The following is a 25,394-nucleotide window of genomic DNA, read 5'->3' as shown; positions in this document are numbered from 1 at the left end:
GCCATAAAAGCCCACTAGAGGGCCCTCTGGCAGGGGAGAGGGGTCACCAGCAGGCACAATGCTGAGCCGCCCCTCATGGTCTTCCTGCTCTTAGCAAAGGAAAGACACAGGTACTTAACATCAGTTTGGTGGGGAATTTAGGTCAGGAAAATAGCACAGGGAGAAAGGATTAAACTTTCCCTCCACAAGCACCATTGCACTAAACACATTGCCTATGCTGATGCTCTAAAGTGAAAACAAAAAATGTCAGGAGCTCAGATCATGGATCTTTCAAGCAACATGTACTTTGATCCTCACTGAACCTCAGCTAGGAAATCCATGTGACATGATTTCAGGTTTCTTAACAGAGGAAGAGACCAAACAATAGGCAGCTGGACAGCCATCTGTCGGGAATGCTTTGATTTGGATTCCTGCATTGAGCAGGAGGTTGGACTTGATGGCCTTATAGGCCCTTTCCAACTCTACTATTCTATGATTCTATGAAATGGTGCTTCCACAACACTTTAGTATAGCTACAAAACTAATAAGTGGGATGCTTCCTGTCATAAGCATTGGATACTTCCCACTTCCCTGAATGGTGAGAAACTCCAAGGTTTAGTTTTCTTTGGAGAGTCTGACTTGGAGACATAAACTGTCTTTGTAATTTTTGTTTTATTTACATATATACAGGCAGAGCCTATGGGAAACAAGGAGACTCCTAAAAACTGCCAGCAGATCAGCTAATCCTGCATCTGATCCCCAGAGTGAATAGTCCAGCTCTGGAGGCTGTATCCCAGGTTTAGTAAACTAGTAATTCCCAGCTCCATCTCTCACATTCAAACTGCTGATCCAATTCCAAACATTTTCCCTGCTCCTTTCACTGAAAGCAGCGATTGCTTCATTGTCAAGGCATATTTACATTTTTCTTGTTATTAAATCCTGATCTATCCGCTGAAGACCATTTCTGACTATTAGCAAGGGATCATCAGCCAGCATCCATAACAAGCCATTGATTTAAGAGGGCTGCTTTTGAGTTAAATGGGTTGTGGATTACAATGAATGATCATGCTATATTTGAATATTGTATTATAGTGATTGTGTTTTGCTATCAAAGTAAATCAGATGTTTTAAATTTGAATATTGTCATTGTATAATATTTTTGCTCTCAGCCCAATCCTTTGAAGAGTTAGACATACCTAGAACCAGTGAAATAAAATGGCTTAGGGGAACCTAACTGCATAGGATTGCAGGAGTCCAAGATGGGTGGGAGTTTCTAAAAAAGGAAATTCTAAAACTGCATTGGCAAGCAATTCCCACAAGGAAAAAAGGGGGGAAACAACAGAAGAAGCCAATGTGGCTTCACAAAAAGCTTAGAGATGACCTGAAAACAAAAAAGGACACATACAGGAAGTGGAAAGAAAGCCAGGCCACAAAGGAAGAATACAGGCAGGTATCACAGAATTGCAGGGATGGTGTCAGGAAGGCTAAAACTTAGAATGAGCTGAGGTTAGCGACGGATGCTAAAAGCAACAACAAGAAACCTTTCTTCAGGTATGTCCATAGTAAAAGGCAGAGAAAAGAAATGGTGGCACAGCTACTCAATGAGGATGGCAAAATGCTAACAGATGACAGAGAAAAGGCAGAAGTCCTCAATTCCTACTTTGGCTCAGTCTTCTCCCAAATAGGATCTGTGACCCTCCCGGGAAACATGAAGTAGAAGGGGCAGGATTGGAGATGAGATTGATAGACAAATGGTCAAGGAATACCTAATCACTTTGAATGAATTCAAATTGGCAGGTCCCGATAAACTGCATCCTACAGTACTGAAGGAACTGGCTGAAGAACTCTCAGAACCGCTCTCTATTATCTTTGCGAAATTGTGGAGGACTGGTGAAGTGCTGGATGACTGGAGGAGAGCTAATGTTGTCCCTATCTTCAAAAAGGGCAAAAAGGAGGAACCAGGGAACTACAGACCAGTCAGCCTAACATCAATCCCTGGAAAAAATCTGGAGCAGATTATAAAGCAGAGAATCTGCAAGCACCTTGAAAACAATGTAGTGATTACTAGGAGCCAACATGGATTTATGAAGAACAAATCCTGCCAAACTAATCTTATCTCATTTTTTGACCAGGTAACCTCCCTTGTAGACTGTGGGAATGCTGTGGACATAATATACCTCGACTTCAGCAAAGCTTTTGACAAAGTGCCCCATGATATTCTGATTAGCAAGCTAGCTAAATGTGGGCTGGATGGAACAACTATCAGATGGATCTACAGTTGGCTCCAGAATCAGACTCAAAGAGTGCTTATCAATGGTTCCTTCTCAAACTGGGCAGAAGTAACAAGTGGGGTACCACAGGGCTTGGTCCTGGGCCCACTGCTCTTCAATATTTTTATTAACGACTTGGATGAGGTACAGAGCATGCTTATCAAATTTGCAGATGATACAAAATTGGGGGGCATAGCTAATACTGTGGAAGACAGAAACAAAATTCAAAGGGATCTTGATAGGCTGGAGCATTGGGCTGAAAACAACAGAATGCAATTCAACAGGGATAAATGCAAAGTTCTACACTTAGGAAAAAGAAACCAAATGCACAGTTATAAGATGGGGGATACTTGGCTCAGCAATACGACATATGAGAAGGATCTTGGAATTGTGGTTGATCACAAGCTGAATATGAGCCCACAGTGTGATGTGGCTGCAAAAAAGGTAAATGCTATATTAGGCTGCATTAACAGAAGTATAGTTTCCAAATCGTGTGAAGTATTAGTTCCCCTCTATTCAGCACTGGTTAGGCCTCATCTTGAATACTGCATCCAGTTCCTGTCTCCGCACTTCAAGAAGGATGCAGACAAACTGGAACAGGTTCAGAGGAGGGCAACAAGGATGATCAGGGGACTGGAAACAAAGCCCTATGAGGAGAGACTGAAAGAACTGGGCATGTTTAGCATGGAGAAGAGGAGGCTGAGGCGAGATATGATAGCACTCTTCAAATACATGAAAGGTTGTCACATACAGGAGGGCCAGGATCGTCCCAGAGTGCAGGACACGAAATAATGGGCTCAGGTTGCAGGAAGCCAGATTTCGACTGTACATCAGGAGAAACTTTCTAACTGTTAGAGCCATACGACAATGGAATCAATTACCTAGAGAGGTAGTGGGCTCTCCGACACTGGAGGCATTCAAGAGGCAGCTAGACAGCCATCTGTCGGGAATGCTTTGATTTGGATTCCTGCATTGCGCAGGGGTTTGGACTTGATGGCCTTATAGGTCCCTTCCAACTCTACTATTCTATGATTCTATGATTGGCTGACTGATTTATTATTAGGGTTTTTAAGCTGGGTGGTTTATAATACTATATTTTAATATTCACTAATAGGCAAAAAACCTTGCGGTTTAAGAATGTACATATAGCCCATATATATTTCTATCAAACTTTTAAAAGCAGGGAAATTAGGCAGCTATAGTGCATGCACCAGGGGAGCAGGAGACCTGACCTCCTCTCTGAGATATTGGACTGCCCTACAAATTTGTCAAAACACAATTTGGGTTGGTCTTTCACATTCAAATCCACTTCCTGTGTAGCTTGAAAGAATTTGGTAATATGTGCCATTATAGTCAGTGCCATTATTCGACAATTATTTTTGGAGGTTTTTTTAGTGTAAATTTTGAAAAGTGTTGCTGTACTTCATATATTCACAGAAATAGAAGCAAAAGAAAATGATGACTGTACATTCTTAAACCACAAGGTTTTTTTACCTGTTAGTGAATTTCTCTGCTTTTTAATCCGGGAGGTGAGAAATGGGATCCTGTACAAGCTTGCCGAGAATGGATTGATCATTTGCATGCTTATTGAGTTCAGTGGGATTTACTCCCCTGCAATCATGCTTATGATAGACAATTATGACTTGATAGGTATAACTGAAACTTGGTGGGATGACTCCCATGACTGGAATACAGCAATTGAAGGATATAACTTGTTCAAAAAGAACAGAAGGAATAAAAAGGGAAGTGGAGTCGCGCTATATGTGAAAAATATATATCCCTGCACAGAAATACAGGAAGATGAGCTTGGTAGCTCCACCGAGAGTATCTGGATTAAAATTAATGGCGCAAGTAATAAAAGGAATGTGGTGCTTGGAGTCTACTACTGACCACTCAATCAAGGAGAAGACGAGAATGTAACTTTTGAAAAGCAAATTGCCAATGTTTCAAGGAGGCATGATGTAGTAGTAATGGGAAATTTCAATTATCCCCATATCTGTTGGGAGACAAACTTCTTGGCCCCTCCAAGAAATTTCTGTCTTGTGTTGGAGATAACTTTCTCCTACAGAAAGTGGAGGAAGCTACTAGAGGATCAGCTATCCTGGACTTGATTCTAACTAATAGAGATGATTTGGTTAATGAAGTGGCAGTTACGGAAACTCTGGGGGAAAGTGACCACACCATACTTGAATTCTTGATTTTAACAGAAGGAAAAGCTGAGAGTAGCCATACGTGCACCCTGGACTTCAGGAAAGCTGATTTTAATAAGCTCAGAACAATTGTAAATATGGTTCCATGGCAAGCCACACTAATGAGAAAAGGAGTCGAAGATGGGTGGGAGTTTCTAAAAAAGGAAATTCTAAAAGCGCAATGGCAAGCAATTCCAACAAGGAAAAAAGGGGGGAACAGCAGAAGAAGCCAATGTGGCTTCACAAAAGGCTTAGAGATGACCTGAAAACAAAAAAGGACACATACAGGAAGTGGAAAGAAAGCCAGGCCACAAAGGAAGAGTACAGGCCGGTATCACAGAATGCTTTGATTTGGATTCCTGCATTAAGCAAGCGGTTGGACTTGCTGGCCTTATAGGCCCCTTCCAACTCTACTAGTCTATGATTCTATGAACTGACCACAGTGGATGCGGAGGAGAGGGGGAGGAGGAAGGGGAGGAAGGGCAGAGGGGAGGAGGGGGATGGAAGCAGGAAGGAGGGGAGGGGAGAAGTACAGGTTTGACCATTTGCATGATTATTGAGTTCAGTGGGATTTACTCCCGTGCAATCATGGTTAGGATAGGTAAAACTGAGCGGGGGGGAGGGATGGCTGGAGTGGGCAGGGAAGGAGGAAGTAGGAAGAGGGGAAGGGAGGAGAAAGGGAGAAGAGAGGGGAAGGAGGGGAAAGCCAGGTCTGATCATTTGCATGCTTATTGATTTCAATGGGATTTACTCCTATGTAATCATGGTTAGGATAGGCAAAACTCACCAAGGGGGAGGGGAGAGGATAGGGAAGGAGAAAGGGAGGGGAGAGGGGAGCAGAAGGAGGGGAAGGGACAAAGGAAGGGGCAGGGGAGGGCAGGTTTGATCATTTGCATGCTTATTGAGTTCAATGATATTTAGTCCCATGCAATCATGCTTAAGATAAGTAAAACTGACCATGGGGAGGGGGAGGGGAAGGAGGAGATTGGAGGGGGAGGAGATTGGAGGGTGGGTTTGATCATTTGCATACTTTTTGAGTTCAATGGGATTTATTTCTGTGCAATCATGTTTCAAAAATGGAAATGGACTGCCTTAAGTCGACGGGACTTATGGCGAACCTATGAATAGGGTTTTCATGATAAACTGTATTCAGTGGTGGTTTTACCATTGCCTTCCTCTGAGGCTGAGAGGCAGTGACTGGCCAAGGTCACCCAGTGAGCTTCATGGCTGTGTGGGGATTCTTACCTTGGTCTCCCAGGTCCTAGTCCAACACTGACCCGAGGGAGGGGCCTGGAGGGTAGGAGGAGGGGGAGGGGAGGAAATTAAATGAGTGGGCACTGTGCAGAGGGGAAGCCCCTTTCCTTTCCAAAAGGAAAACATTGTGAACAGTATCATTGCTTTTCAGCGTTTCCTCCACCTTTTTCTTCTACAGCAGGCACAAGGGGCAAGAGGGAGGGGATAGGAGGGAGAAGTGAGGGTGGGTTTGATCTAGGGTTGCCAGGCTCAGGGATGGAGAATGATTCTGTATCTTTAAGAGAAGAGAAAATTCAGCCAAGTGCAGGTTTTCTTGCAACACTGTAATGGGGAAAAACCACAAGGTGAAATTCTCCCTTCCCCCTGCACAACTTTTAAAGATATAGAAGACCTCTTGGAGGCTGGGCCTGGCAACCCTAGTTTGATAATTTGCATACTTTTTGAGTTCAATGGGATTTAGTTCTGTGCAATCATGTTTGAAAATGGAAATGGATTGCCTTCAAGTCGACAGAACTTATGGCGACCCTTTGAATAGGGTTTTCATGGTAAATGGTATTCAGAGGTGGTTTTACCATTGCCTTCCTCTAGGGCTAAGAGGCAGTGACTGGCCTAAGATCACCCAATGAGCTTTATGACTGTGTGGGGATTCGAACTCTGGTCTCCCAGGTCCAACACTGACCTGGGAGGGGGAGCGGGAGGGGAGGAGATTGGGTGGGTGGGCACTGGGCAAAGGGGAAAATCCTTTCCTTTCCAAAAGGAAAACATTGTGAACAGTATCATTACTTTTCAACATTTCCCTCACCTTTTTATTCTACAACGGGCACATGTAGCCTCCCACCCAAATTTAAACCAATGCTGTCCCTGGCCACATCCACACCAGGCCTTTATATCACTTTGGATAGTCATGGCTTCTCTCAAAGAATTCTGGGACTTGTAGTTAGTGAAGGGTGCTGAGAGTTGCTAGGAGACACCCTGTTCCCCTCACAGACCTTCAATCAGAGTGGCTGATGGTTAAACCATCTGGCCACTGGAGCTCTGTCAGTGGAATACGAGTCTCCTCTCAGCTCCCTTCACAAACTACACTTCCCAGAATTCTCTGAGGGAAGCCATGACTGTCTCATGTGAAATCAAAGTCTGGTGTGGGTGTGGCCTTGATTAGGCAAGCCAAGCAGCTGTGAGTCTGGCTTTTAGAACACTGACAGTTGGTTCTTACTGAGCATGGCCAACATTATCATTCAGTTCAATGCAAAATTTATTAAATTAATTAAAAATGAGCCAGGCATTTTTTTAACTTTTAAACTGCAGAAGATGAAGGTCAGAGTATGGGGCAAGGTCAGTAACAGAATTACAGGTCCTCTGTGAACATGGCTGATCTTTAATAAATTTCAACAGATTATGAGAACTCTGACAGAAAAAAGTCCAAAAGGGGTCTAGGTTTTTTTTCTTTCTCTTTAGACTTTGAGCTCTCGATTCTTTCTGACTGTTTTGTTTATCGCCATGAAAATTGAGAGGGTTGTTAAGCAAGCACTTCTGAGTTCAGGACTATAAGTTTTGTAAGGTTTTGTTTTGAAATGAGCTTATGAGAAACATCAGAATGGCATGGGGGTATTTTCAATTTAACATTGCGGAATGTGAAAAATCCACACTGGCTATAGTATACAGCCACTCTTGTGGCTGTATAATCATTGCACTGCATAGTTATGTTGACATGTATTGTATAACATTGAGGTAGCATACACTGAATAAAGCCTTGGTTAAAAAACCATACATTACATCACGATAACATTGGAGCAGGCTAATAAACAGAGCAATCTCCACCACCAGGATCTATGGATAAGAAATGGTATGGTAGGAATCCAGCACATGAATGACAGAGAAGAGCAGCTCTCACCTCCAGTTTCATGCGTACATCCACACTGGTATTGGCCACCTGGTCTAAGTGTTTAGTGGCTGATTCCACCTGGCTGCAGTATCGACCATACAGCAAGAACCTATATGAAGAGGGAGAAGCTGATATGAGTGGAGGCCCAATTAGCTCCAGTCTGGGCAAATACCTGGGCATGAATTATGGCACTGGCTTGTGTATCACATGTATTGGGCAAGAGAGGTGTGGCACTGGTCTTGGGTGAAAAGTCCAGGACTTAATTTTAACCAGGGCTAATGAGGAGAGCTGTTGTACCTAGTTTCCATACAGGCTTTGGAACAATTCAGCAGGTGAAGAATGCATTTTCCTTATCACTGGGTAAGCCATAAGTAGCACCTACATATTTGGGATTAGGGCAAAGGGTTTCAAGGGATCTTAATGTCCTGGCTTTATTAAACCCCACCATGGGATGAAACTGGGAGAACTGGGAACCCTTTCAGTGACATGCTCCAGATTTGAGTAGGAGTGAAAGCCAATGCATGTCGTATAGAATCGTGTATTCTACATAGAGTAATACATACCAGCTACAACATTCTGCTACTCATTGCAGAATAAACACTTGCACTGCACTTCATACGTTGCAGTGTACATTACTTTTCCTGTATGCAGATTTTTAAATGTGTCCATTAATGGAGACAGAGCTTCAATTAGGAAATAGTAACATATGAAATGGCCTTTACGGACATTATCAGCATCATGCTTAGCTTTTATAGAATTCTTCTAGAACAGAGGTGAGGAACCTTTTTGGCTCCAAGGGCCAGAACCTAATCAGGATCTGGCTCACAGGCCTAATTTGACAGGTGGGTGTGGCCACTCGTCACTCACCTGACATCATAATTATGTCAAGTGATTTGTTCCTTTGAAGTCTCAAAGTTGAGAGTTTGCACTGAAGCAGCTGCCAAAACAAAGGAAAAAAACCTTCATTTTAGCACCATCTTGCTGTCTCCATGGTGCTTTGAAGTCCCGAATAAGGGACTGAGGTTTGGGTGCATGAGTTTCCTGCAAGGAGCCCTCTCACATACCTGAATCAAGCTGGATTGACCTCCCCTTGTATCAGCTGATGTGCAGGGGGGGTCAGTCCTTCTTAGCACTGGGTACAGGTGTAAGAAAAAGTTCCTTGCTCGGAGCTCTCTTACACACGCAGACCAAGCAAGATTGACCAGCCCATATAACAGGTGATGCATGGGAGTACAGCCCTGCTTTGCACAAAACTTCAGAAGTTCCCAAGCGGTTTGTCAGGCACTTTGGAAACTGTGCAAGGGGACTTTGCAGGCGCTCTCAATTGGCAACACTTGCAAAGCCTCTTTTGGCCAAGCCCTGCCCTTTCCTGCCTTACCTACCTGGTCATGTATGACATCAGGTATAGGACAGGTGGGCATGGCTTGCCCAAATCTGTACTGTGGGCCAAATGGAGCCTGGTGGGCCAAAGGTTCCCCACCCGTTCTCAAATGTTCGGTGTTCTTTGCATAGGTTACCTTAGCAATGCTTACAACCCTGTAAAATAGGTCAATATTAATTTTTCCATAATATAGAGTTGGGCCAGAAGCTGAGGATAGACAGTGAGATGCCTAACACCAGGAAGCCCATGACTGAGGTAGAATTTGAATCAACGACTTTCTGATTCACTCACTGCTCATCTCAGTCTCTTGCACCTGAAAGGGTACTAGGTAAAAGATGGGAATGGGACAGAGGCAACAGAATAACCTGGAAAAAGCAGCGCCCCTTCCCCATTCACCCTGAGCCTATTCAGAGGGAGAGCTAGATTTCGGAAGGGCAGGGGGAGAGATGACAGCTCTGGGTTGCAATTCCAGAATTTCATCAACATGCTGAACCATCTGGAAGCCATTCTGTTGGGGGCCACAATATTGTTGGATGGGCACAGTCGCGTTGGGAGGGGACTCACCTCTCTTTGTACTTGATGAACACTTGGTAGAGGTTCTGAGAGTTGCTAAAAGATAAAGCACTTTTCAGATCTACCAGAAAGCACCGATGAACTGTCAAAAGTTCCTGATATGGTAAGAAAATAAGAGTGAAAAGAATAATGAATTAGCAAAAGAACTGACCAAGAACAGTGACTCTATAGCCAAGGCAGTGGGCGGAATTTTCAGAGCTCTGCAGACCGCTGTAAAGACCCTGGGAGGCCATGCATCTTAATCAGTCTCCAACAGCATAATTGTAGGAAAACTGTGGAAAAAAGGAATGATGGGAACTTGGGACATTGATTTTGGGTCTTTGGGCGATCATTACATCTTCTCAGGTTCCTGGGAAAACTGCAAAATACTTTGGGAAAGGGTGTCCTTTCCATGAAGTTGAAGAAGCCTCTTGTAGAGCTAATCTCCGCCTATTGGTCCACATGAAAGACATGTATGCTGCTCACTAGGCCCAACATTAACAATTGCTATGAAACAATTATGTGTGAGATTTTGTAAAGATAAAATTCCACTTGTTGTTATGTTTACTGTGTTGAAATGGTATAGAACAGGGCTTTGGGTGTTGGTCACACAGTTATGGAACCCTATTCCATGTGAAATTAGGCAGGCTCCATTCCTTGACACCTATCTTTTTCCTGCTGGGTTTTTGTTTTTAAACAAAACTTTGAGGGCAATATTCAACTAAAGCTTCCCGTCAGTGAAAGAATTTCCACTTGTGCAACTGGACGTCCTTCTCCTCCTCTACTCGTGCACCCTGCACCTCCCCAAATTTGCTCCAGAGGATTGAGGGAACCCCTACAACAGATTTAGAGGGGAGTGGGGAAGTCCCATTGTGCAAGCTGAAATCCTTGCGATGATGGGATCATGAGTTAGCACTATGCTAAATACAACCTTGCACGTCCTCTGGGCCATGCAGTCCCCCAAAAGGGCTGGAGCCAGCTCTGTGGCATCAACAAACTGGAACCAAGCTACAGGGTAGTTATATTTCCTATCTCATGCATACATGACAGTGTTTCTGTGGAAAAGAGACATATTATCTAGGGAAAGGCAATAAATCCAGAGGTTAGTGTGACTTGGATGGAATCCCACCAGCCATGCTTCAGCCTCTACTGCTTTCAGGAATGATGATCACGCAGCAAAACTCTTGCCACAATGAATGGCTCTGCCTTGCAAGTCAGTCATTCTGGCTGTGGAAACAGGTAGGAAGCAATGGCACCTATATACATACACTCTTACATTAAGATGACAAAGGACACAGGAAAGGAAGGAAATCTAGGCTACAAGTGAAACAGAATATGTAGCTTGGCAAGATAGAGATGGAGATTATTATAGCCAAATAAACAATCTGTCCTAGGGCTACCTGCCACAGCAAGCAGTGGTACTCTTCCCAAAAGTTCACATAGAGGGACCTTTTAATTCCATGTTTTCAGCACAGCTAGGTGTCTTTTGAACCAAGGATGTTTCAAGCAAATCAATATATTTGCATGCCTCTGCATGATGCTTTCTTCTTGGGTGGCAAACAACCAGATGGATTTGGGGAGAAGGGCTCAGAGACTGGGGTACACAGTCAGTCATGTCATGTGGACAGGAAATAACAACCACAGGAAAGGGTTATTAAGCTATATAGGACACTGAAGCCCAACTTGCTGATCACTGAAATCTAGTCCCTAGCCTCCTGTTCCCAATTTCAGCTCAATTTCACCTGCATTGTTTCTAAGTGAAATGAGTTGTTGTCCAGTCATAAAAGGACTTTACGTTTTTTTAATTAATGGGTAAAATAAAATAAACATTAGCAGAACTTCTTGTTAAAATAACTTTTAACAATTTTACTATTCTCTTTTCCTTAGATGGTTAAAGTGCCTTCTTTAGTGTCATTCCATGGTCTTTATTCGAATGATCTCTTGATCCTGAAAATCAATGCTGACAACTCTTTATACAAGCAGATGTGAAATGTGTGGAGGAATTAAAATCTTCACTATCCAGAAACTGCATCCAAGCATCTGTGACATTGTAAGGAGTCCCCAATAACTCAAATTACATGCCTTAGCACTTCTGAAAATACCAGAGGGGGTCTATCTGCCACTACCATAGCAGTCACTGCAGTGAGGTTGAATTAGATCTTTGCAAATTCCTCTATGAAACGACCTGACCATCACTTTTTTTTGAATACATGGATTGGAATTTAGCTAACCAACAGACCTTACACTTCTCTGAATGTTGGAACACAGTACTTGGCAACAGGGCCGGCTCCAGGCATGCAGGGGCCCTTGGGCATCAGCTTGCCCTGGCCCCCCAGTGGGTGGGTGGGTGTGCACGCCCCTCCACGCCCACTTACCTGTCTAGTCTTTACCATTGTCCTTAATGAAGATGGCGGCTGCAGTTTCCCTAAGGGCAATGAAGCCTCCGCCGCCATCTTTGTTGATGGCACACGTGCGTGCTACGCGCACACATCTCTGCCATCAACTAAGATGGTGGCAGCGGCTTCAGTACCTTAGGGAAGCTGCGGCCGCCATCTTCATTAAGGGCAATGCTAAAAAGCCGGCTGACAGGTGAGTGGGGGGAGTGGGGGGCGCGGATCACAGAAGGGGAGCAGAGGGGCCCTCAGGGGCTCCTGTAGCTCCAGGGCCCTCAAGCCAGTGCCCAACCTGGCTGCCCTTTAGAACTGGCCCTGCTTGGCAAACATATAAAAAACCTAAAATGGATACTTCAGAAGAAAATACCTTTTTAAATAATATTATTATTATTTATTCCCCCTCTAGAATGTGCACCTTAACGTGGTGAGAGAATTTGAAAATGTTTAAGAAGCTGAGAGCAATGCTGTCAGAAGGCTAGACCGAGGGGCTAGACTCCTAGCAGGAGCACCCAAGGTGGAATGATCAAAGCTGAGACACTAGACTAAGATGCATTGAAACTCAGAGGAAGGCAATGGTAAACCACCTCTGAATACCTCTTACCATGAAACCTCTATGAACAGAGTATCCAAACTGCAACACGAGATGGAAGATGAGACCCCCAGGTCAGCAGGCACTCACCAGGCTACTAGAGAAGACCAACAGACAAGTACAAGTAGCACTGTGACTAATGATGCAGCTGGGTCAAAGCCAAAAAGAGGCCCAGAGGCTGATGTGCACAGATGAGAAAGGAAAGTCCGGAGTTGTACGACGTACATAATAGGAAAGTGAGAAGCATGAACCAGGGAAAGTTAGAAATTGTCAAGCAAGAAATGAAAGGTATCAACATGACACTACTTGGCGTGAGTGAATTAAAATGGATGGGAATGGGACATGTTCGACCAGGCAACTACAAAATATCAGGAGCAGACCAAGGTACAGATTGTGAACTGGTCATATCGAAATTCAGAGTAAAGCTAAAGAAGAAGAACAAAGCAATCATAATGCCAAAATACAATTCAAATAACATCCCAGAATAATATAAAGATCAAATAAGGAAAAGATTTGAGGCCTTAAACTTAGCTGACAGAGAAACAGAAGAACTATGGATTGAAGTCAGAGACATTATCAGGGAAGAATGCAAACTACAGTTAAAAAGAGAGAAAGCTCTAACTGGATGACAGACAAAACTCATTTGGAATGTTTATAGAATCATAGAATCATAGAGTTGGAAGGGGCCTTGTAGGCCATCGAGTCCAACCCCCTGCTCACAGCAGGAAATCCACAGCTAGAGCATCTCCCGCAGATAGCTGTCCAGCCTCTACTTGAAGACATCCAGCGAAGGGGATCCCACCACCTCCCTAGGCAGTCGGTTCCATTGCCGAACTGCCCTTACTGTCAAGAAGTTCCTTCTAATGTCCAATCTGAATCTACGCTCTTGCAACTTAAAACCAATAGACCTAGTCCTACCCTCTGGGGCAGCAGAGAACAAATCTGTACCCTCCTCTATGTGACAGCCCTTCAGGTACTTAAAGAGTGCAATCATGTCACCCCTCAGCCTTCTCCTCACCAGACTGAACATGCCAAGTTCCTTCAACCTTTCCTCATAAGACTTGTTCTCCATGCCGGCTATCATCCTCGTCGCCCTCTTCTGGACCCGCTCTAACTTGTCTATATCTTTCTTAAAATGAGGCGCCCAGAACTGAACGCAGTATTCCAGATGAGGCCTGACTAATGCAGAATATAGTGGGACTATTACTTCCCTTGACCTGGAAACTATAGCTCTGTTTATGCAGCCCAAAACCGTGTTTGCCTTTTTTGCCACAGCATCACACTGCTGGGTCCTGTTCAACTTGCGATCCACTACAATTCCAAGGTCCTTCTCACACGCACTACTGCTAAGCTGGGTATTTCCCATCCTGTACCCGTGCATTTTGTTTTTGTGGCCTAAATGCAGAATCCTGCATTTGTCTTTATTGAATGTCATTTTATTAATTTCAGCCCAATTTTCTAGTCTATCCAGGTCCCTTTGGATTTTATTCCTGTCTTCCATTGTGTTAGCTATCCCTCCCAGTTTCGTATCATCCGCAAACTTCATCAGGCTTCCCTCCACCCCATCATCTAAGTCATTGATAAAAATGTTGAAGAGGATCGGCCCCAGGACAGAACCCTGCGGCACTCCACTCGAGACCTCCTTCCAGTCCGAAGCAGAGCCACCAACGACCACTCTTTGAGTACGGTTTTCCAACCAGTTGTGAATCCACCTGACAGTATTTCCATGTAGTCCGCATTTGACTAGTTTGCTAATCAAAAGGACGTGGGGGACTTTGTCAAACGCCTTGCTGAAATCTAGATAGATGACATCTACAGCATTTCCACCATCTACTAAGCTAGTGACCCGATCAAAAAAAGAGATGAGATTAGTTTGACAGGATTTTTTCTTGACAAACCCATGCTGGCTCCTACTAATCACAGCATTGTCATCTAGATAGTTGCCAATGGACTCTTTTATTATCCGTTCTAATATCTTTCCTGGTATTGAAGTCAGACTGACCGGCCTGTAATTCCCTGGATCTTCTTTTTTACCCTTTTTAAAGAGCGGGACGACGTTTGCCCGTCTCCAATCCTCCAGCACCTCTCCCGTTCTCCATGATTTCTCAAAGATGATGGCAAGAGGTTCCGAGAGTACATCCGCAAGTTCCTTCAATACTCTGGGATGCAGTTCATCAGGCCCTGGAGATTTGAACTCATATAGGTTAACTAGGTATTTCCTGACTATCTCCTTATCAATCTCGAACTGCAGTCCCGACCCCTTACTGAGATTGCTACCAATGCAAGGTTGCACACTGTTCCCTTTTTGGGAGAAAACGGAGGCAAAATAGGTGTTGAGCAGTTCTGCTTTTTCCTCGTTATCTGTCAACAATTTGCCATCTTCATTGAGCAGCAGTCCCACTGTTTCCTTGGTCTTTCTCTTCCTTCGAACATATCTGAAAAACCCCTTTTTGTCGTTCCTCGCTTCCCTCGCCAGCCTCAGCTCATTCTGGGTTTTAGCTTTCCTTACGCTATTCCTGCAAGCCCGAGCCGCTTGTCGGTACTCTTCCTTGGTGATGCGTCCTTCCTTCCATTCTTTATACATGCTCTTTTTTACTTTTACCTCCTCCACCAGTCTTCCATGTAGCCACATTGGCTTTTTCTGATGTCTTCCATTTTTCTTCCTCTTTGGAATTGTTTGCGATTGTGCTTTTTGTAATACGTTCTTCATGAACTCCCACGCTTCTTGGGCTCCTTTTTTCTTTAGTCTATCTAGCCACGGGATCCTACCCATCATTTCCCTGAGCTTGCTAAAATCAGCTTTCCTGAAATCCAAGGTCCATGTTTGACTATATTCTTCTTTGGCTTTCCCCAGAATCGCGAATTCCAGCATTACGTGGTCACTTTCCCCCAAGGTACCGACCGCTTTAATTCCCGTGACCAATTAAAGGGAAATTAAAGGGAAATTTAAACCAAGAGCTGGAATGTTGAATAATCAACATGGGAACACACTCACTGAATGAGATAAAATAAAAGGAAGATGGAAGCAATATACTGAAGAACTCTATAAAAGAGATGCAAGGATGACAGATGCATTCATAGAGGAACCGTACGATGAAGAACCAGAAATTTTAGAATGTGAGGTGAAAGCTGCTCTTAAAATACTTGGAAGAAACAAATCACCAGGAACAGATGGCATACCAACAGAGTTGCTACAAGCTACTGAGACTGAATCTGTCCAAATTTTGACAAAAACTTGTCAACAAATATGGAGAACAAAGCAATGGCCCACAGACTGGAAGCGTTTAATACACATCCTAATTCCAAAGAAAGAGTACTATATCTCTATGTATATCCCTCATTGGATCGTCACCTTGTAGTGGGGAGTGGGCTTGTGTGTTCCAATGAACCCTATGAGCAATGCCATCGGGAGTCATGTACTCTCAGCAGGGTCATCCATGGCAGTAAGGTCAAGGGAGAAGAACCAGACAAAGAATGATCCAAGAATGTCCTCAACGGCAGAACAGGCGGAGGATAACAATGTGTATGTTACAATGGCTGTGAAGGCGGATGAAGGCTGCAGCAGATAAAAGACTTCGGCCCAGTTTATCTGATGGAGCGCCTCCAGCGCCACCAACCATGCCGCCCAACAAGATCAGCCACACAGGACCTTCTCTCAATCCCGCCAACTAAAACAGCTAGGTTGGCGGGGACAAGAGAGAGGGCATTTTCAGTGGCGGCCCCCACTCTCTGGAACTCCCTCCCGTATGACCTTCGACATGCCCCTTCCCTGAATGTATTCCGCCAAGCTTTGAAGACCTGGCTCTTCAGACAGACCTTTGGGACTTACGGGGAGGGTTAAATTTTTACGACGAATAGCCTACTACTCTGTACTGGAACTGTTTTATTGTTTTATTGTTATATTGTATTTTATGATGTATTTTATTATGATGTAATGTATTGTTAAATTGTACATCGCCTAGAGTGGCCATTGGCCAGATAGGTGACCCACAAATTAAATTATTATTATTATTATTATTGATTGTTGTGCACCGATCTCCCCACATCAAACAAATTCATGCACAGGCGTCTTCCCACAAACCAAACCAAACAAAAAGTCCCATAGCGATCGGCGAATGGCGACAGGGGCAGGACTGTGAAATCTGGAAGCCCCTAGTCATTGACCGGCACATGGGTGGTGGATACAGACTCAGTCATCCTGGCTCAAGGACCGAGGCAGTTGAGTAGTTCGGCAGCTATATCCATGACTGAACAGTCCTATTCAGGAACCACTCTGCTCACCCCGTATGGGGAGGAGGCTAGAAAAGGTGCCCTAAACATAGTCTGCCTTATTGCTCTTCCTGACTGGATTACCGTGTCCAATGGGGTCACCACTTAGCGGTCGTAAAAGACAATTGAATTTTGGAACATGGAATATACGGACGTTGCTGGACAATACAGATAGTGAACGTCCTGAATGCAGGACTGCCATTATTGTGAGGGAGTTGAGACATTTTAATATTGACATAGCAGCACTCCAACAAACTCGAAGAGCAGGAGAAGGACAACTGAAGGAAGAAAAAGGAGGTTATACCTTCTTCTGGAAAAGACTGCCTGAACAAGAACAACAAATACATGGACTAGGCTTTGCTATTAAAAATAATCTCGTGAAGCTCTTGTCAGAAGTTCCTACTGGCATTAATGAACAACTCTCAACTCTCCGGCTAAAACTTGCCAAAAACCAGCAGGCAACTATTCTAAGTAATTATGCACCAACATTAGATGCTGATGAAGACATCAGGGAAAATTTTTATAACCAGCTGGACACCATCTTATCAGAAATACCTAAGGAGGATAAAATTATCCTTGTGGGTGGTGATACCGTGCCCCAGGAGGGACTTAATACTGGGAACGATCTATCGTCCCCCTGATCAAAATGCTCAGGGAGACCTTGAGATGAGATATGAAATTGAGGAAGCATCCAAACTAGGAAATGTGGTAGTAATGGGTGACTTCAACTACCCGGACATAGACTGGCCGCATATGTGTTCCAGTCATGACAAAGAAGCAAAGTTTCTAGATATTCTAAATGACTATTCCCTAGATCAGTTGGTCATGGAACCGACCAGAGGGACGGCAACCCTGGACTTAATCCTCAGTGGGGACCGGGACCTGGTGCGAGATGTAAGTGTTGTTGAACCGATTGGGAGCAGTGACCACAGTGCTATTAAATTAAACATACATGTAACTGGCCAATTGCCAAGAAAATCCAACACGGTCACATTTGACTTCAAAAGAGGAAACTTCACAAAAATGAGGGGATTGGTAAAAAGAAAGCTGAAAAACAAAGTCCAGAGGGTCACATCACTCGAAAATGCTTGGAAGTTGTTTAAAAACACTATATTAGAAGCTCAACTGGAGTGCATACCGCAGATCAGAAAAGGTACCGCCAGGGCCAAGAAGATACCAGCATGGTTAACGAGCAAAGTCAAGGAAGCTCTTAGAGGCAAAAAGTCTTCCTTCAGAAAATGGAAGTCTTGTCCAAATGAAGAAAATAAAAAAGAACACAAACTCTGGCAAAAGAAATGCAAGAAGACAATAAGGGATGCTAAAAAAGAATTTGAGGAGCACATTGCTAAGAACATAAAAACCAACAACAAAAAATTCTATAAATACATTCAAAGCAGGAGACCATCTAGGGAGACAATTGGACCCTTGGATGATAAGGGAGTCAAAGGTGTACTAAAGAACGATAAGGAGATTGCAGAGAAGCTAAATGAATTCTTTGCATCTGTCTTCACAGTGGAAGATATAGGGCAGATCCCTGAACCTGAACTAACATTTGTAGGAAGGGATTCTGAGGAACTAAGACAAATAGTGGTAACGAGAGAGGAAGTTCTAAGCTTAATGGATAATATAAAAACTGACAAATCACCGGGCCCGGATGGCATCCACCCAAGAGTTCTCTTTTTTTTTTTTTTCAATAATTTTTATTCAGATTTTCATAAAACATACAAGACAAAATCATAAAACATTCAAAGACAAAAAACAAAATCAAAAATAGTTAAACAAAAAGAAAAAAAGAAAAGAAAAAAAAAAAAATAAAAAATAAAGAGTAAAATATTGACTTCCCATTTGTCAAAGATCAAATCAGTTATAAGTCTATAATATATAGCAATCCTGTCTCTTAAGTCATATTATAAAATCACTTTCCTCCAGTAGTTATCTTACTTAATCATCAAATCTCATAAACATTACTTTATTCTTTCCACAAAAAGTCAAAGAGAGGTTTCAATTCTTTAAGAAATATATCTATCAATTTTTTTTTCCAGATAAGCATATCGATTAATCCATCTCATTACTAATTATGATAATCTTATTGTCATAACCATAGTCAAAATAAACATTTCAATTAATCCATCACATCAGAATCTGTTAGGTTCAGTAATTTCAGTAGCCATTGTTCTATTATCTCTATTAGTTCCATTTTCCATCTTCCATCTTCAGTAGTCTTGTTAAGTCCAGTAATTTCAATATCCAATCTTCCATTATCAGTATTCCATAATAATCTTGCTGTCAAAGCCATAGTCATATAATAAGAGTCTGATGGGAATTACCTCTATCCCAAATATTTTCTTGCCATCCATTCTGAATAAGTTGCTGAAATACTGCTGTAAAATCATATCTCTGTTCTTTTTTTCAAAATACACTGGGTCATCTCTTAAAAGTTTTTCCATTGTCACATGGCTGCAGTTAATTCCATAGATTTTCTCTATATTGGGCTCCATCACATCATTCCAGTCCAGAAGATAATCCATGCCATTGATAACTTTATCTCTAGAATCTTCATTAATTTCTTCAGAGATAACATTAAGTTCCAAACAATAGATTTTATTTCTAAAGTCCATAGACTCCAAATCTTGTTCCTGTTCCACGTTTGTTCCAATCTCCGGGATCTCCTCTCTCACAGGGACCCCTATTCCAGTCTCCAGGGTCTCCTCTCTCACAGGGACCCCTATTCCAATCTCCGGGGTCTCCTCTCTCACAGGGACCCCTTCCAGGGTCACCTCTCTCACAGGGACCCTTATATCTTTAATCTCCTGCTTCATTTTACTCAATTCAATTTTCGTTATCTCAATCTCATTCATTATTCTCTGAAACATAGTTATTTCCAGATTCTCAGCCACTTTCTTAATTGCCATTTTAAAAGAAAAATATAGGAAAACCACTTCTTATTTCAGCAACAATTGGGTTAATACTCCAAACTTGGTGACATCACAGTATAAACAGAGCAGACAGCCTTATCTCTCCAATAGTTAAGTAAACAAAATGCAGTTCCCAGGATCGAAGCAATTAATGGCAATCGTCAAGAAACAGATTCGTCAAAATAAAATAGACCAAAAAGAGAGTAGTCTCAAAACAGTATAATATTTTTCAAAATAAAAATCTGGAATAGAAATCCCTCTTCTGTGTGTATCTTTAGAATGCAAATCCAGGACAGCTTTTTGCAACAAAAACAGAGATAAGCTATTAATTAGTGCGTAGCAGAGAGAAGTTACGGCTCCCCAGTGAAATGTCAAAAACCGATCAATCTGGCAAATCTCTTTTAAACAGCAACAATTTAAGTCAAGTAAAAGAAAAATATAGAAAGAAGGGTGCTTGCCTGTTAGTGCGTTCTCTCTTAGAAGATAAGATGAACTTTCGCTTTAACAGATAGAGCTTGCTGTTGAAAATCCGTCCCACCTTCGTCGGCTGGACCTCGTCCCATAAATTAATGAGATCTGGTCGTCCCAACAAAAATAGGCTTTGAGGTTAATCTCTTCGTTTCTCCCTACCCGGGAGAAGTTTAATCAGTCAAAAAAAAAAGAAAAAACTGACTGATATATCTGAATAAGCTTCTTTTGAGGCAGGAGCCCGTCTCAAAAGCAGGCACAGGCTAAGTCACCCTTCCCGGAAGTCCTGCATCCACCCAAGAGTTCTCAAAGAACTCAAAGGTGAAATTGCTGATCTGCTAACTAAAATATGTAACTTGTCCCTCGGGTCCTCCTCCGTGCCTGAGGACTGGAAAGCGGCAAATGTAACGCCAATATTCAAAAAGGGATCCAGAGGGGATCCCGGAGATTACAGGCCAGTTAGCTTAACTTCTGTCCCTGGAAAACTGGTAGAAAGTATTATTAAAGCTAGATTAACTAAGCACATAGAAGAACAAGCCTTGCTGAAGCAGAGCCAGCATGGCTTCTGCAAGGGAAAGTCCTGTCTCAGTAACCTATTAGAATTCTTTGAGAGTGTCAACAAGCATATAGATAGAGGTGATCCAGTGGACATAGTGTACTTAGACTTTCAAAAAGCGTTTGACAAGGTACCTCACCAAAGACTTCTGAGGAAGCTTAGCAGTCATGGAATAAGAGGAGAGGTCCTCTTGTGGATAAGGAATTGGTTAAGAAGCAGAAAGCAGAGAGTAGGAATAAACGGACAGTTCTCCCAATGGAGGGCTGTAGAAAGTGGAGTCCCTCAAGGATCGGTATTGGGACCTGTACTTTTCAACTTGTTCATTAATGACCTAGAATTAGGAGTGAGCAGTGAAGTGGCCAAGTTTGCTGACAACACTAAATTGTTCAGGGTTGTTAAAACAAAAAGGGATTGCGAAGAGCTCCAAAAAGACCTCTCCAAACTGAGTGAATGGGCGGAAAAATGGCAAATGCAATTCAATATAAACAAGTGTAAAATTATGCATATTGGAGCAAAAAATCTGAATTTCACATATACGCTCATGGGGTCTGAACTGGCGGTGACTGACCAGGAGAGAGACCTCGGGGTTGTGGTGGACAGCACGATGAAAATGTCGACCCAGTGTGCGGCAGCTGTGAAAAAGGCAAATTCCATGCTAGCAATAATTAGGAAAGGTATTGAAAATAAAACAGCCGATATCATAATGCCGTTGTATAAATCTATGGTGCGGCCGCATTTGGAATACTGTGTACAGTTCTGGTCGCCTCATCTCAGAAAGGATATTATAGAGTTGGAAAAGGTTCAGAAGAGGGCAACCAGAATGATCAAGGGGATGGAGCGACTCCCTTACGAGGAATGGTTGCAGCATTTGGGGCTTTTTAGTTTAGAGAAAAGGCGGGTCAGAGGAGACATGATAGAAGTGTATAAAATTATGCATGGCATTGAGAAAGTGGATAGAGAAAAGTTCTTCTCCCTCTCTCATAATACTAGAACTCGTGGACATTCAAAGAAGCTGAATGTTGGAAGATTCAGGACAGACAAAAGGAAGTACTTCTTTACTCAGCGCATAGTTAAACTATGGAATTTGCTCCCACAAGATGCAGTAATGGCCACCAGCTTGGATGGCTTTAAAAGAAGATTAGACAAATTCATGGAGGACAGGGCTATCAATGGCTACTAGCCATGATGGCTGTGCTCTGCCACCCTAGTCAGAGGCAGCATGCTTCTGAAAACCAGTTGCCGGAAGCCTCAGGAAGGGAGAGTGTTCTTGCACTCGGGTCCTGCTTGCGGGCTTCCCCCAGGCACCTGGTTGGCCACTGTGAGAACAGGATGCTGGACTAGATGGGCCACTGGCCTGATCCAGCAGGCTCTTCTTATGTTCTTATGTTATCCTCTTGGGCGATTTCAATGCAAGAGTTGGGCATGATTTCAATTTATGGCCAGAAACCATTGGGAAAGGAGTTGGCAATGGCAACCTAAATGGAATTTGCAACCTGAATGGAATTCTACTTCTGACTAAATGTGCAGAGTATAATCTTGTTATTACAAGCACACTCTTTCGCCAGACAAATAAATTTAAAACATCATAGAAGCACCCTCGGTCAAAACACTGGCATCTCCTGGATTATGTAATTGTCCGTGCCAGAGATCGTCATGATGTACTCCTCACTAGGGCCATGATGACTGCTGATGACTGCTGGACAGATCACTGATTAATTCGGTCCACTATAGCCATTCATATTGTTCCTCAACGTAGGCTCCAAGGAAGAAAACCAAGGTGTAAGATCCATGCCCTTCAAGATCCTATTAAGCGAGCCTGTTTTCAAACAATTCTCAAGAAACATCTACCAACGGAACTCCCTAAAAACATGGAGGAACACTGGATTAAACTGAAGACATCCATTATTGCAACATGTGAACAAACTATTGAATACCAAACTAAGAACCATCAGGATTGGTTTGATGAGAATGATAGTGAGATTGAACATACCATCAACAAGAAAAGGAAAACTTTCCAGATATGACAGAAAGACATTAACTGGGCTGCTAAGAAAGAAATCTATGCCAGTGCAAAGGCTGAGGTTCAAAGAAGAACTAGAGAACTTAAGAACGTCTGGTGGATAAAGAAAGCTCAAGAAATCCAGCAGTTTGCAGATGCTCACAATGCATGGGGCTTTTTTTATGCCACAGCCATCTATGGACCAACAAATTACGGTAAAAATCCTTAACTTCAATGGATGGTACCAAATTTCTTAAGGACAAAGAGTCTATTGAACTGCGCTGGAAAGAGCATTACCATGACCTCCTTAATCGTAACTCTATTGTGATTGGTGAGGACTTCTCACAAATTCCACAACAACAAACTAGAGTCGAGCTTGCAGTATCCCCTGATTTGGATGAAGTCAGTAAAGCCATCAAGCAAATGAAGAACAACAGCTAGTGGACCTGATGGGATTCCTGCTGAAGTCTTTAAAGAAGGTGGGCCTGAACTTCCACAACAACTTCATCAGCTCATCAAAAACATCTGGATGAGGGAGGAGATCCCAGAAGACTTTAGGGATGCCATAATTATCACCCTTTTTAAGAAGGGTGATAGAACAGATTGTGGGAACTATCGAGGTATTGCTCTTCTTGCTACTGCAGGTAAAATCCTTGCAAAGATCCTCGCAAATCGCCTCCTGCAGATCCCAGAGAATGTCCTCCCCAAATCTCAAAATGGTTTTCGCCCTTCCAGGGGGACAGTGGACATGATCTTCACTGCACAACAGCTTCAAGAAAAATGTTGGGAGCAGAATCAACCTTTATATATGGCGTTTATTGATCTGACTAAGGCCTTTGATATTGTGAATTGAACCGTTCTCTGGACCATCCTTCTGAAAACTGGATGCCCTGATAAATTTGTGAATATTTTGCAACTCCTTCATGACAACATGACAGCGACAATTTGGGATAACAATGGCTTTCAGAGTGATCCATTCAGAGTCGGATCAGGCATAAAACAGGGATGTGTCATTCCTCCTACCTTATTTGCTATCTTCATTGCTATGATTCTACACCTTATTGAGGGGAAACTTCCTACTGGTGTGGAAATCATATACTGAACAGATGGAAAGCTTTTTAACCTCAGTAGGCAGAAAGCAAAACGTAAAGTAATGTCAACCTCTGTTGTAGAACTTCAATATGCCAATGATAATGTAGTCTCCGCACATTCAGAGAAAGATCTTCAAACCATCCTAAATGATTTTGCAGAAGCATATGGAAAGCTTGGGCTCTCACTTAATATTAACAAAACCAAAGTGCTTCATTAACAGGGGCGAACTAGTCCCTCTGTAGCACCATCAATCCAGCTTAATGGTGTGATGCTGGAGAACGTTGAGCACTTCCCCTTATCTTGGCAGCCATCTCTCTGTAAAAGCTGACATCAATGCTGAAATTCAACATCGTCTGAGCTCTGCGAGTGCCGCATTCTCCCGAATGAAGCGTAGAGTGTTCAAGGATTGGGATATTTGCAGGGAGACCAAAATGCTTATTTACAAAGCCATTGTACTATCGACCTTACTGTATGCCTGTGAAACATGGACCATTTATAAACGCCACTTCTAACTTCTTGAAAGATTCCACCAACGCTGCCTCCGGAAAATTCTGCAAATTACTTGGAAGACAGACGGAGTAACGTTGGCATTTTGGAAGAAGCAAAGACTACCAGTGTTGAAACAATGATCCTTCAACATCAACTTCACTGGACTGGCCATGTTGTTTGAATGCCTGATCACCGTCTTCCAAAGCAGCTACTTTACTCCCAACTTAAGGATGGAAAACGGAGTATCGGTGGACAGCAAAAGAGGTTTAAAGATGTTCTTAAAGCAAATCTAAAAAAATGTAACATGAACATTGAGAACTGGGAAGTCTTGGCCCATGAACGTCCGAAATGGAGGCCGGCTATTACCAAAGGTGCTGTGGACTTTGAAGTAGCACAAATACAGGGCGAACGGGACAAACGAGCTAAGCATGTCAAACAAATCCCCATCGCAACCATCTTTCATCTAGAAACCTATGTCCTCACTGTGGGAGGCTGTGTGGATCCAGAATTGGCCTCCACAGTCACTTATGGACCCATTGTTAAAGACTTGGAAGACAATCTTACTTGGGTATGAGTGAGCGCCAATAAATGATGAATGAAAGTATGGATGTGAAAGCTGGACAGTGAAAAAATCAGATAAGAGAAAAATCAACACATTTGAAATGTGGTGTTCCAGGACAGCTTTGCGCATACAATGGACTGCGAAAAAGACAAATAACTGGGTGTTAGAACAAATTAAACCAGAACTATCATTACAAGCTAAAATGATGAAACTGTGGTTATCATACTTTAGACACATAATGAGAAGACATGATTACTAAAAAAGACAATAAGGCTGGGGAAAACAGAAGGGAGCAGAAAAAGAGGAAGACCAAACAAGAGATGGATTGATTCCATAAAGGAAGCCACAGACCTGAATTTACAAGATCTGAACAGGGTGGTTCATAACAGATGCTATTGGAGGTCACTGCGTCATAGGGTCACCATAAGTCGTAAACAACTTGAAGGCATATAACAATCAATTATTATTTATTACATTTGTTGCAAGATATAACGGATTGATGCAGAAATTGGACTATGAGTAAAAACATGCAGAAGTGACACAGGCCAGAAACAG

At 42.8% G+C, this 25,394-nt stretch overlaps 1 protein-coding gene and 1 long non-coding RNA gene across 7 annotated transcripts in view; one reads left to right on the top strand and one right to left on the bottom strand.

Moving 5' to 3' along the window:
• The window catches only part of VAV1 (vav guanine nucleotide exchange factor 1), a 141,004-nt gene that overhangs the window by 54,073 nt on the left and 61,537 nt on the right, over positions 1 to 25,394 (bottom strand). For all 6 annotated transcript variants that reach the window (XR_009764428.1, XM_061639412.1, XM_061639393.1 and 3 more), the window contains 2 exons: positions 9,520 to 9,623; positions 7,584 to 7,683 (listed from right to left, as the gene is read on the bottom strand). Coding sequence is in view for 5 of the 6 variants with exons in the window: in XM_061639412.1 (XP_061495396.1) it covers positions 7,584 to 7,683; positions 9,520 to 9,623 (204 nt within the window). In the remaining variant the exon portion in view is untranslated. The remainder of the gene's footprint in view (positions 1 to 7,583; positions 7,684 to 9,519; positions 9,624 to 25,394) is intronic.
• Positions 1 to 25,394, top strand: part of LOC133390617 (uncharacterized) — a 71,811-nt gene that overhangs the window by 43,256 nt on the left and 3,161 nt on the right. Inside the window, exon 3 of the long non-coding RNA XR_009764437.1 lies at positions 11,395 to 11,557. This is a non-coding gene — a long non-coding RNA (uncharacterized LOC133390617). The remainder of the gene's footprint in view (positions 1 to 11,394; positions 11,558 to 25,394) is intronic.

This window comes from Rhineura floridana, chromosome 1 (assembly GCF_030035675.1).
Source record: "Rhineura floridana isolate rRhiFlo1 chromosome 1, rRhiFlo1.hap2, whole genome shotgun sequence".
NCBI lineage: Eukaryota > Metazoa > Chordata > Lepidosauria > Squamata > Rhineuridae > Rhineura > Rhineura floridana.
This window is presented reverse-complemented; position numbering and strand designations above follow the sequence as displayed.